Raw genomic sequence first — 11,905 nt, forward strand, 5'->3', positions numbered from 1 at the left:
GGGAATTGTAGTTCAGCAACATACAGAGGGCTGTTGGTTGGCCATCCCTGCTTTACAAGTAGCAAGAAGGGATGAAGCTGTAGTTTTTTCCCTAGCAGGAGAGGACCAGAGGTGGCATAAGCTCTCCTCTCTGTGTCCACTCATTGCTTGTCCCTCAGCAGTTGCAAACCCACAGTTGGGTCACCTCAAACTAATACATTGTATTTCTTGATGGAGGGAGAGTTCCTTTCTGTTCTTGACTGGTGTTTAGGCTCCTAACCTAGTCTGACAGCGCATGCCCATAGAAAGTCATATTGTGGTCGTGCGTCTTTTGCAAACAGAAGTGAAATCTGAGGTTCTATGCCTGCCTAAATCTTCCTTGCATTTTGGTTGACTTGTTGCTTCTACTGACCAAAATATCTGAAGCTTTACTAAAATGCATTTGGACAAAATAGGGATAACTGGACCGAAGCCTATTTGAGTCTCCCTTCTCTGAACTTTTCAAGATTGCCTCTCCTGCCTGGTCGGGTAAGGCCATTGAGGAGGGCAGACTTACAGACACAAAAATTCATATGTAAAGATACTTCATGGAATCCCGTTTTCTATTATGGGGGCATGCACATACTCCCTCTCTCTCTCACGCACATATATATATATATATATATATATATATATATATATATGCACATACATACATGAGGTTTTTTAAACTTTAGAATATACTGCTAAAAATAAGAATTGTCATGTGTAACAGACACAAGTATGCTACTGTTCAAACTTAATATAATTTCAGCATCATTAAAAAGGTAATCTAACAATACTGGAACATATTCAGGACGATTTTTAATAATTTTGAAATTAGTTTTCACACAACATTGATGGCTAACAGAGTAGTTAAAAAAATAAACAGCGTTAACAAAAAAAGCTTATTGTTCAACAGTACAGTGGTACCTCAGGTTAAGTACTTAATTTGTTCCGGAGGTCCGTTCTTAACCTGAAATTGTTCTTAACCTGAAGCACCACTTTAGCTAATGGGGCCTCCTGCTGCCACTGCGCCGCTGGAGCACAATTTCTGTTCTCATCCTGAAGCAAAGTTCTTAACCCGAGGTAATATTTCTGGGATAGTGGAGTGTGTAACCTGACGCGTATGTAACCCGAGGTACCACTGTATTTATTTCTCTGCAATATTTAAAAACAAACAGCAAGAACCACGAATATATAGGAAAGCAAAGGAATATTTATGAAGGACTTGAGCATAATATGAACTTAGTCTTTAACATGTCTGTAAAATGTCTCTAAAACAACTTGAAAATATATAGCCGTTTTCTCTTTCAGAAATCCCCCCAAAGCAACTTTAAGCTATGATATAAACAAAGAACAGAACAGTACAATATTAAGGTAACGTTCCGATTTTTAAAGCTTTTAAAAAGCACACTTCAAAGAGTACAAGGCAATTTGACAAGAGAAAAATAAATAGAATAGATTGCTTACTAAGGAAATATAAAAATAGTGAATTGCACTGTCCCTTTTCCAGAAAGTTTAAATTACTTGCTCATATGAACTACAGGGGAAGGAAATAACAAGGCATTGGTGCTGTTTGACTCTAGCAGCCATTACACCAGTCTGCCTTCTCATACCTAGTTCCACAGTGATAAATCTCAATGGTAACTGGCAAACGGCTGCTGTGCATTCTGCTGCTGCTGCTGAATAACTTGTCTGGAAACTTGTTATCCTTGCTTGCCTTTGTCCCTATGCTGCTTTTTGATGAATATTGGGTTGCTAGTATATACAGAAAAACTGCTTCCACCTGTCGACCAGAGTTTGTAACCCCATAAGTGTGAGCAGATGGCATCTTCAGGAAACCTCTCAGAGCAGGGGAGGCTAACCTGTGGCTCTTCAAGATGCTGTCAGATTCCAGCTCTCATCAAACCCAGGCCAACATGGACAATGGTCAGAGATCATGGGAGTTGCAGTCCCAACATCTGGAGGGCCACGGTCTCCTATCAATTCCCTAGAATTGCTTGATCCCCATTAAACATGGTTTTCTGCTTTCAACTTAACAGAGTTCTAATGAAGTCTGCATCTCCAGCATTTCACCAACCCCTGAAATACAAAGAGAGAAGCGTTTTGCATTCCAAACGAAGCGCAGATGATAGGTCAGACCAGTCGTCTGTGAAATCTACAGACAGCAGCAGTTTCCCCAGCCCCTGTGCCAGTCCTTCTCCTCCGTCATCTGGGAAGGTACAGTAGCTGTTCTTCATCCTGTTTTAAATTTTTGGAAGCTGCTGACTGCTTGCTGAAATAATAAAATGAGACATAGTACACTGGAGGTGAAAACATTTTGAAAATATCGCTGGTTTGATTTCCTTTTCTGGAGTACATGGTTTAAGCTCTTTCAGATAAATTTGTATGGCTTATTTCTTTGCCACCTTGAACCAGGAGTACCCTCTCAGAGGTTTTTGTGTCTATATGTAGAGCAGAAACACAAATACCTTGAGAATCATTGAAGAAAATTAAGGGATCGGTAGATCTTAAGCTAAATCAAGAGCCATAGAAATGTTTAAAAACATAGTTTTAAAAGAGCTGACTGCTTTTGTATAATCCTGTTCTCTCCTCAATTCACTTTTGGTTGACAATGGTGCTTGATTCATTCTCCTAAAAGCCAGAAAACCAGCTCTGCTTAGATACCAGAGCTGACTTCATTTGGTAAAATATGACCTGTACATTTATCCTACAAGATTTTTGGGATTCAACAAGAACTGGTCCTAAATGTACAGGCTGCTTCTAGAGACCTATTGACAGCAGATGGCAGAAGGGGCAGAGCTGCTTGGTTGTCCCTAAACTGTAGTTGTGCTAGAGATCCCAATAACATTCAACTTGATGTATTGCAACATTGCATTACTATCTTAATTTGCAACGTTTCGTATTTGCATTCCTTTGACATCAAAGATATCAACTATTGAACTACTTTCCACAAGAATGGTATGGTAATACCTTAAAAAATATCTTTAAAGGTAATACCTTTAAAAAAACCACAAGTGTCTAATCATTGACCTGGTTTTCATATAATGCTAAGACAGACCATGGCTTAGTGCAAATGCATGAACATGTAGATTTCTGCAGACAAGATTGCAGCTGCAAGACTCCTCTTCCAGTTATGCTTCTGCCATGGTACTCGGGGCTGAACCTTAGTGTTACCTTCAGATCCGTGGTCATGAGTTATCTCTTTCCAGAAAAACCACAAGTTGTACCATGGTTCTTGGTTATGTAATACCCAGCCAAAACATAGCCTATCCCCAGGTAGTGCAGCTGTGGTCTTACTGTTAATTGTTGGGACATAGTGGGTTTGAGTGTGTCCAAACATCACAAAAGGTATCTGTTTTTGCAGGGCTCCAAGTCTCCTTCTCCAAGACCAAATATGCCAGTTCGATACTTCATTATGAAAAGCAGCAACCTGAGAAACCTTGAGATTTCACAGCAGAAGGGGATTTGGTCTACAACCCCAAGTAATGAGCGAAAACTGAATCGAGCCTTTTGGGAGAGCAGTGTTGTTTACTTAGTATTTTCTGTTCAGGGATCGGGACACTTTCAGGTGAGAAATTGATACACTGAAGTTGATGAGTATGTTGCAAAATTGTTACCAGACTATAACAACATCTGCTACATTCACAACATTTACCTTTCTATAATTTGTCCTTTTCCTTCCTCCAGTGACGTAATATAGGCAACTTGTGTGTAGAGTTAATTTCTTAATTTTTCAAGGACCCAAGTTGTGATCTGACAAAGGACTGGCATTTAATAAGGCTCTGAAACCTACTAGAAACAGGCAACCTCACATGAAAAAAGGGGTTGAAATCCACCCCGGGAGTGACATTTATACAGAACTAGATCCACAATGTACTCCTAACTTATTTTCATCTTCGTGGTAGTACACGGTATTCTCAAACATGGTAGTAAACAGTATCCCCAAACTTCAGCCACTTAACATTTACATTTTCTTTTTTGTAAACAAAAAGCACCTGCGGCAACTAAGCACCTGAAGAAAAACAGCTGACTCTTATAAATGAATCTTTACCCCAGACAGTACTAAGATTCATGTGGTTTTTCAAGCAAAAAACAACCCAGATAAGCAGCGAAGTGGCCTCATTCTGCAGCACTACACATGGCTTTATTGAGGGACATTTTGCCGCACCAAAGCATTTGAATTTGGCTTGAGATAGAAAAACAACTTCTAAAACACTGTTTCTGTTTTATGAATTAATGTATTGAGGTAAAAAAAATGCTGTGGGTTTTTTCAAGCAAAAACTGGTCAGAGAAGCATATTAAAATATTCTTCTCCTGACACAACACACATGGTTTTATTTTGGATATCCTGCTCCCCCAAGAAATATTAGAAGTCAGCTTGGGATAAAAAGACAACCCATAAACCTATCAGGTTTTTTTCCCTACTAATCAAGAATAGATGCTATCCAACTAAGCCATACTTGGAATAAACCTATTGAGATTGATGGACTTCAGTTAATTTATTTCAATGGTCCTACTCTGATTTGGATACCACCTGATGCGTTTAATACAGAGTAAAAACTGGTTTTATTTAGATTCTAACATTTTAAATGTGTCGTAGGGCTTTGCTCGAATGTCTTCAGAGATTGGACGTGAGAAGAGTCAGGACTGGGGTTCTGCTGGCTTAGGAGGAGTATTCAAGGTGGAGTGGATCCGGAAAGAAAGTCTTCCTTTTCAGTTTGCTCATCACTTACTCAACCCTTGGAACGACAACAAGAAAGTACAAATAAGTCGAGATGGCCAGGTATGTTGATTTTACAGCTCTGAGTACAAGGATATGCTCAAGGATGGATTACTTGATTCCCTCCGTCTTCATTGTCAAGAATATAGTTCATTTTTTAAAACTGGTAATGGCCAGTTTTATCCCACTATTCGAACTAAAACACCAAGATGTAAGAAATTTCCCTGTAGAGTGAAATACGTAACTTCGGCTTTGTAATTGAAGCAGCCTCTACTGAGGCTAGTTGTCATTCCCATGTAGTGGTCTCCTTTTTATAGCCGGGCCTTATAACACCGTCACTTTCCCCCCTTCCCTGGTGTAGGAACTGGAACCTCAGGTTGGTGAACAGTTGCTGCAGCTCTGGGACCGTATTCCTTTAGGAGAGAAAAATGCGGCTGATTGAAAATACGGCGGGCAACTTTTGAGGTATACTCTCCAGATGAGAATGTGAATGAATTTGAAGGTTTTCTAACCCTGTTGGTGAAGCTTAGAGAAAGTAGTAGCTGTTCTCAAGTGGTTATTGATGTAATATTGGATAGATCCACACGTCACTAGATTTTAAGGCTAGGAGAGGGGGAAGTGGAGCTAAAATACTGCACCAGGGTGACAGCTGTGCAGGGAGGATGCAGAGTGAAAGGCCAATAGAGCAGCCAAGTGAAGCAGAAGATTGCAAGGCCAGCGTAGTAATTTCCTGTGTTTTAAAATGCTCTTCCAGAACAAGCTTGGTGTACAGAGTGGTCACTTGAGAAAACCACATTGTCATTTGCCAAAATTAAGCAGAGGTTTTTGTTTGACGAATAAAGACTTTAAACTTTGTCGTTCTCCTCCACCGTTCCACCTCCTGTGAAATAGATAATGTGCTAAGATCACCAATGTACCTAAAGAAGGAAATTCCTGAGGGAAATGGGCTGCAGGCATTCAGCAGCACTCCTCTGGCACAGACTAGATTTGATTCTGTGTTCTGGTTTGAAGGAAACAATGTGGACTGCTCTTATTTTCATTGAGACGTTTGTTCTTTTTCATTCACTTTGAAGTTTCAAATGTTAAGACACCCAAACTCCAAATGGTGGGTCACCAAAGCAGACCAAAGCTGCTGTTGAAATTTTAACAGTGTTGTAATTTAAAGTAGTAGGTCTGGGAACAATGAGTAATATTCATCTTGATGGAATCCTGTTCCGACAAGGCTCAAGGGAAAATAAATGGAGATACAGCTTCGAAGTTGAAGGGGTTGTGAACACCTTCTGCTACTGGACTAAAACACTGAGTAGACATATCCGTGAAAAGAGCCTCCTCCCCTCAGATTAAATCCAATTTAAATGACGAGTGCCTTTTGTCAGAAAGCTGGCTTTGGGGTGTTTTAATTTTGACCTTATTCTGTTTCCATTATGTACTTGCAAAAATGGGCATGGATTTCCTAATTCTTTGCTCGTAGTGGGTGCATCAGGAACAGCCTCTTCAGTTTTGAAGGAAAGGTATCTTTAAGGAACCATTTTGTTTCAATTAGCCTTCCTCTTAAAACAATCACCAGCAACCTTTTTCTCCTTCCCAAAATTGCCTACAAGTTCCTTGTAGTGTGTCCTTTTGATTTTATTTTTCACTTGCCATATTTCTTTTGACTTGATTTGTCTAAATAGCTCCCTCCTACATTGTGCAAATATATAATCTGTTGTACTTTGCTTGTACAGCCCCCCACTCAATCTCTTTCCTGTAGTTTCGTTTTTTAAAAGCACGATGGCCGAATCAGCTTTTCTGCAGAGCATTTGAACAGGGATGGTTTAATTACTGAGCAGTCTTCTAAGTTAAGAATGTTAAAAACGCAATTCTTTGCCACAAACCACTAATAAAAGGATAAAACTACAGTGGATTAGCTTTTACATGAATTTGGGATTTGAATTTCTTGGCTTTGCATTTCATTGTTAAGGGTTTTTTACATTTTCATGTATAGATTGACTTATATGTGATTTTTGAGCATGTGTAATTGAGTTCCTCTGTACATCTCGTCGCATTTTCTTGTTAATTTTTACTAACAAATGCCAGTCATTTACCAGTTTACCAGTTTTAAGTTCGAAATAAGATGTATTTAGAATAAAGCCATTTTGTTTTTAGCTGATTGGTGTTTTGGAGCAATTTCTACAGCAGAGAGTAACCTGTTATCAAAGCACTATATCTACCAAGAATTAGTTCTTCACATCTGATTGTTAAATTGCATTCATTGTCAGGTTGTATATAGCAACAATAATGATTCTGTTCTAGTTCTTCTTCAGGTACCATTGATATACAAACTGCAGTAACCTAATATAGCTTAAAAAGGAAATTAGGAAGAAGGCTGTCTTACATGTTTCTTCTAAATGTCTTCAAGATCAGGATTCAGGTGCAGCTACTCTCGGGTACAAAGGAAATGTGATCAGTTACATGCTTTTTTGCTATAGGCTAGATATTTCTAAAGCACAAAATAATAATAAGTTATATGAAAATATAGTGTCAGCATGGTTGGATTGTATGTACATTCCTCCCCTAAATAAAGTTTACATGCACACAGGTTTCTTATTCCTGTTAGTGAATTTCATCTACTTCTAAAAAGCTGAATAATCTTTTTCATAGTACGACTAAATTCTGCGTAAGCTTAAAGGGTCCTCCTTTCCTAGTCACTGCTACAGGGTTAAGCCGTCATTACATTCTGGACTTTGCTTATCTACCTTGGCCTTTTAATCAAAACGAAAGGTGAGTAGCCAGTGAAGAATCTGGTTCCTATGATGTCTGTTCTGCTCTGCGCTGGAACCGAGGTGTGTGCTCATAAATAAAGTAGCTATAGTGCTGAAAACTAGGGGAGTATGATAGGTAAAGACAAAGCTGTTTCCAAGTGTTTGGAAATCAAGATATTTCTTCCTGAGTGTACATATCAAGTTGCTATATGTCCTTTTACTGTCCATATGTATTTTTATGGGTTGGCCTGTCTAAATCTCAAAATCCGAAAGTTCCCGATTGCTTTCATGGCCAGTCCTCTTTCTCTGCATGCATAAAAGTCAAAACGGGTCACAACAAAGATTGAAAAAATATGAATGTATCAATGAAGCTACAGTGGTACCTCGGGTTAAGAACTTAATTCATTCTGGAGGTCCGTTCTTAACCTGAAACTGTTCTTAACCTGAAGCACCACTTTAGCTAATGGGGCCTCCTGCTGCCGCCGCACTGCCACCACGCGATTTCTGTTCTCATCCTGAAGCGAAGTTCTTAACCTGAGGTACTATTTCTGGGTTAGCAGAGTCTGTAACCTGAAGCGTCTGTAACCCGAGGTACCACTGTAAAGAACAAACAGTTTAATAATAACAAATGCATAGTTGAAAACCGCTGAGGCTTAGGTAGTGGAGCTAGCAGAGCTCTCCAGTGACAATGAAAGCAGCAAAAGCATGATCTATTTTGAAGAGCTGTGGCAGGAGGTAAAAGGCAAGACCTGAGTCCCAAGGATTACAAGCGGGAACTTCAGTGAAAAATGCCTGATCTAGGTGGTATGTGGCAGTTAACAGACTATCCTGCTTTGCTCATTTAATAACCTTGCCTTGTCAACAGCCTTTTATATATATATATATTTATTAAATTTGTATACTGTCCTTCATCCATAGATCTTTGGGCAACTCACAACATAAAAAATGCAATATAAAAAACACAAAATATATAATAAAAATAAGAACCAAAACAAGCCCTTCCCTCAACACATTTAAAAGGGTATTGGATGTTAATCAGCCAAAGGCCTGGTTGAAGAAGAACGTTTTTGCCTACAATGCTTCTGGCCTTTCATAATTCTCGGATAGGGGACTGAGATTTTGGGCAGCTTCAGCTGCCAGGGAGCCTCCTTTACGTGCATGGAACTTTTTTCTCAAAATCAGTTTTTACTCTTTCCAATTTGAAAATTAAAAAACCCTTCTCCAAAAGCACTTTTCTAGCTGTGATACTTCCATGGCTGGCCCAAACCCTTGAGACTTCTTATACAGGAAAGCATGTTTGCTTTTTTGTCCCTGCAAGCCATTCTGGAAATGCCCCTAGTTTTAATGCTGGCATCTTCTCTTGGAAGTAATTGAAGCCCCCCTCTTTTTTTCTGACCCTGTTTATGAGGAGAAATGGAAAAAAAAACTTTTGTACAGTAATGTGGAATACAAATACTCTTCTTATGGTACTATTGCACTGGCAGCCCGTCTTGGTATCTGTTTGCTTTTTTGAGTGAATCTGTTCCCTGCTCTTTGCATTCTTTGGAAGGTTCTAGAATATACCGACACATTTCTAAAGCAGAAGCATTCACTCCATCTTGGGATGCCAATATTTGGGAATATATCGCACTCCAGTCAATCTGCATAATTTGGGGGTGAGAGGATCTGTATGATATTAAGCAGTTGCTTAGTTATACAGAAGCTGGATGAAGTAGGATCATTGGGGTCTCTGTCTTTTAGTGGTGGTCTTCATTGTACTTTGTTCAGTCAGCGTGGAGCCAGCATTATGTATATTTGTACAAAAGCAAAGCGTGTTTAGGATTGCAGTCTTTGACACTGGAAAACTACCGTTGACAAAGCTAAAGGACAGAATGTATTCCACAGTAAAGCTACAAATCTGACTTGCCTTCTTGTGTGTGTGTGTGTTTATGAGTAGGGGCTTACCCACTCAGACCAATATTCTGCTAAATTAAGATGTGCAGATACGATACAAACTTAAAGAAACATTCCCCAATTGGTAATGTACTGAAGTCCTAGAAGCATCTGTGAACCTTTGTTTCAACTCCGCAACATGGTTGCATCCTTGATGTAGTGCAGAAAATATTACAGTCGTGCTAGGTGGTGCTGTTGTATAAATTTTTAAAATAGGGAATGCCCTTTTCACATGAAAAAAAAGAAACTACCTCCTTTAGCCTCTCTCCTCCTGGTTATTTGGTATCTTCCCTGACACAAATGATATTTGTACAAAGAGAAACATTATTTATGGTCCACTGACTACAAATACATAAGAAGCAAAGCACCCATTGGGAGGTGAATGTGAACCTGTATATGGTCCTATATTCTTTAAGGAACCCTGAAAGATGTAGCACATCTGTGGAGACATTGCATCCTCCCACAGGATCCCTGTCAGTGAGGGCTGGGCCATCCAGAGCCAAAGGTAGGCCGCAGATTCTGCCCTTCCCTTGATAGTGTTTCTAAACATAGCTCAAATCCTCTCCGCAGAGGCTTGCCCTTCCCATAATAAGCAAAGCTCCATTCTGTGCTCCCACTTTAGCCCTATTGATTGGTCCTCCCTGTTCTTTAATCCAGAGGATTCTCGGAGTGGCTTATAACATGATTTGAAACGTGTAACAATAAAAAACCAAAACCCCAACAAAACAGCCTACCCAGCAAAAAGCAGAACTGAAAATCACAAATGTAAAAGGCCTGGGGAAATAAAAAAGGGATTGCCTGCCACCAAAACGTCGTCAAACTTGATGTCTGGCAAACTCCAAACCTCTTGGAGGTCCTTAGCTAGTACAACATGTATGAAAAGGATCTGTCTCTGGACATCACCTGCCTTGCTTCAGTGAGGATGGGATTCAGAAAGGTCCTCTGAGATGAATTTTAATTCATGAGCCTTGCGAGGAAAGGCATTCATTCAGTTATTCCACTTTGACAGGATAAGGCAACTAGTTTTTTATATAGTTGGTAGGGATTTTCATTGTGAAAACCACCTTCAGCCTTCATGATAGTTACTGGGTTATTAACATCCTTAAAGGGCTATCATAGCTTGAACTGTGCAAATAGGCTCTGGAGGAACTCAAAAGGTTTGAAGACCTCGTGCCAGTTTATGCCATTGGTTCATCTGGGTGCTTTCCTGGTTTTTAAACTTTCCCATCCCTATGGAGATGAAAGACATTGAACCAGGAGTGTTCTGGATGTGCCCTATCACTGACCTATGGGAACACACTAACTGAGGAGCGTTTGGGAGTCTAGCAAAGAATCAACCTGTCTTTGCCACACAGTCAGCCTTGAGTATGTCAGTTATTTCCAGCTTACCATATTTATGAGTATGAAATGTGCACCTTTTTAGGCTAAATTGCGTCATAAAAATTAGGGTGTGCATTAGATTTGATGGCGCATTTACATTCACCAGCAAATACTTTTTTTGGTTTCAAGGTTTTGAAAATTGAGGTGCGTATTAGATTTGATGGCGCGTTAGATTTGCGTAAATACAGAAATTTGCATCCATTGCTTAATTTGCCTTCATTGAAGTCAGAGGGACATAGAGGTGCTCAGTTGTGGCTACTCACTCAGTTGTGGGTGGGGGCTCATATAAACTTAAATGCAAAAAGTTGTGGAAATACTACTACTACTACATTTTTCCTGCAATATAATATACACTACACTAGTACCTCCAGTTATGTAACCCTCTGGTTACGTAAACTTCAGGATGCGAAAACAGCAAACCCGGAAGTATTTTACCGGGTTTGGTTGTGCGTGCACGCGCAGAAGCGATCCTCAGGTTGCGGAAAACTCTGGATCCGACCGGACTGTCCACAACTGGAGGTACCACTGTGTATGATGATATCACTTACAAGCGGCTCATGTTCCCATCCATTCCCCTGTACTTATCTCTTGGGAAATTAGCTTGATAAGATGGAATCACACAATGTGTTTGAACAAAGGATTTGAAACTGGCATAAAGGTAGGCATTGCTTTAATGTGCAAGAGGTGAATACACAACAACAACAAAATTGACCACAGAAGTCAAGAAAGTATAAATATAGCATATAATCAAAAGAACTTGTTGAGTTACATCCTTGCAGCATAGCTGTTATCACAGATGGTTAACTGCACATGCCCAAACCATTGGTGGGGGGTAGATATTTTGCTGCAACTTCAGACTGCTAAAGTAGCTTTATCTATCAGCTCTAGCAGGTGTGTGCATTGTTCCTTATCTGAAAAGGCAGTAGTGTTCTATAAAGGGTGTTTATTTGTTCAAACCATTCTCTCTCTCTCTCTCTCTCTCTCCACATACATGCACAAAGAGATTAATGGATGTTTGATAAAAGAGTGGTCACCCAAGCCATAAAAGTATATGATAGTCCTTTCTTCTGGCAGGATACCCTGTGAAGGAATGTTTTTCAAATTGCAGTAGTCCTTAAATGGACAGTAT

The 11,905-nt window shown here is 39.7% G+C and overlaps 1 protein-coding gene across 2 annotated transcripts in view; it reads left to right on the forward strand.

Moving 5' to 3' along the window:
* YTHDC2 (YTH N6-methyladenosine RNA binding protein C2) overlaps nt 1-7,300 on the forward strand; it is a 34,516-nt gene extending 27,216 nt beyond the window's left edge. The window contains exons 26-30 of one of the 2 annotated variants that reach the window (XM_083576499.1): nt 1,315-1,377; nt 2,043-2,220; nt 3,368-3,571; nt 4,604-4,786; nt 5,085-7,300. In XM_083576499.1, the coding sequence (XP_083432625.1) occupies nt 1,315-1,377; nt 2,043-2,220; nt 3,368-3,571; nt 4,604-4,786; nt 5,085-5,165 (709 nt within the window). In that variant the 3' untranslated portion in view covers nt 5,166-7,300. The remainder of the gene's footprint in view (nt 1-1,314; nt 1,378-2,042; nt 2,221-3,367; nt 3,572-4,603; nt 4,787-5,084) is intronic. The other variant, XM_083576500.1, reaches the window with a different exon arrangement.
* Nucleotides 7,301-11,905: the final 4,605 nt, after the last annotated feature.

This window comes from Podarcis filfolensis (assembly GCF_964270895.1).
Source record: "Podarcis filfolensis genome assembly, chromosome: 11".
NCBI lineage: Eukaryota > Metazoa > Chordata > Lepidosauria > Squamata > Lacertidae > Podarcis > Podarcis filfolensis.